Source organism: Austrofundulus limnaeus, unplaced genomic scaffold (genome assembly GCF_001266775.1).
Source record: "Austrofundulus limnaeus strain Quisiro unplaced genomic scaffold, Austrofundulus_limnaeus-1.0 Scaffold68, whole genome shotgun sequence".
Classification (NCBI taxonomy): domain Eukaryota; kingdom Metazoa; phylum Chordata; class Actinopteri; order Cyprinodontiformes; family Rivulidae; genus Austrofundulus; species Austrofundulus limnaeus.
Genome location: NW_013952470.1, coordinates 2,170,661 through 2,172,017, shown reverse-complemented (window position 1 = coordinate 2,172,017; position 1,357 = coordinate 2,170,661). Strand labels below are relative to the sequence as shown.

General features: G+C 35.1%; 1 protein-coding gene across 1 annotated transcript in view; it reads left to right on the top strand.

Moving 5' to 3' along the window:
* The window catches only part of aup1 (AUP1 lipid droplet regulating VLDL assembly factor), a 29,083-nt gene that overhangs the window by 24,323 nt on the left and 3,403 nt on the right, over nucleotides 1-1,357 (top strand). The window contains exons 10-11 of the mRNA XM_014010409.1: nucleotides 237-370; nucleotides 776-864. Coding sequence (XP_013865863.1) covers nucleotides 237-370; nucleotides 776-864 — 223 coding nt within the window. The remainder of the gene's footprint in view (nucleotides 1-236; nucleotides 371-775; nucleotides 865-1,357) is intronic.

Genomic DNA, 1,357 nt, shown 5'->3' with positions numbered 1-1,357 from the left:
AAAAAAATCGATACACGGCTTTAGAATATCGATACAGTATCGGGAAATGAAATATCGCGATATTTCAGTGTATCGATATTTTCTTACAACCCTAAATTTCACTAGGCTATTATTTTTTTATTTCCATCCACCTTTTGCTGCTGTTCTCCCAATTTTATGATGTTCTTCAAAAAATGTTCTTGTTTGTTTGTTGTTGTTTTGCCACACACCTAAAGTTGTCTTTTTGTTGTGTTCAGCAAAAACCAACTGTGTTGACACGACCATAACAAATCTGCTAGAGAACAAGGAAGACGCTGCAGTGGAAGCTAGTGGGATCTCAACATTTGGAGCCTCTAAGATGGGCTTTTCTTCTGCTTCTTCAACCATAAAGGTTTGAAACGTCTTAAGTTCTGTCGACTCTGCCTCACTTTACTTCACAGTTCATACAGCTGTGTTGCTTTCATTTTACTTTGCTTTACTCTGCAACATAACACAAAATATAACAGTGATCTCTCTTTTTTATTATTTGTTGGTTTATCATTTTCCACTAAAAAGATTCAGTGTAAATCCGTCTGTCAATCAATGCTGTTTAAGTGTTGAAAGACCTGCTGACCTGCAGCATATCATTCATCATAGAAACCTAACAAATATGTCTGACATGGTGTGGGAGAGCAACGCACTTTTCATGATTAAATAACAGCTTCAAGGTGCTCACAGTGTTTAGGCTTATTGGAGCAGATTTTCAATCAAACTTTTCTGTACTTTTAACAAATTACTGTCTTCTTTTTATCCATAGCCTGCTGCCAAATCGTTTGGAAAATCACCAACGGACAGACATTTGTCTCTCCAGCAAAGAAAAGAAGCGCTGTATAATTTTGCACGAAGGTAAGATATTAGATAAATAATTTACAATAGTTTTTATTAGTCATTTTCAGAAAAAAAGGCATTTCTACAATATCTGGATTGTTTTAAATTTCTAACAGTTTAATTCCCAATGTTTGTTTTTTCAGTTTGTCTGTCAAGTTAAGAGAACTAATCCTGACACATAATAATTGTCTCACAGTCATGTAGTGTTGTTCTTCTTAAAGGGATCCACGATTAGTTGTAACATTAAACTTTATTTGATAAACATATATTTTAACTGTAAAATAAAGACTGTAAAAATACTGTAGGCTGTTTAGTTTTGTACATTTTTAAAAATATATTTTAACACAGACGGAGCCATTTTATTTACACGCAAAGCATTCTGGGTAAATGATGACGTGGGTAGGTCATTGGTGCGAGGCTGCTAGGGAGCTATGTCCACTTAATCTTGGACACTATCTGACGGTTGGCTCTTTTAAATGAAACCAGAGAGCGTTGACAGAGAGGAGAAGGT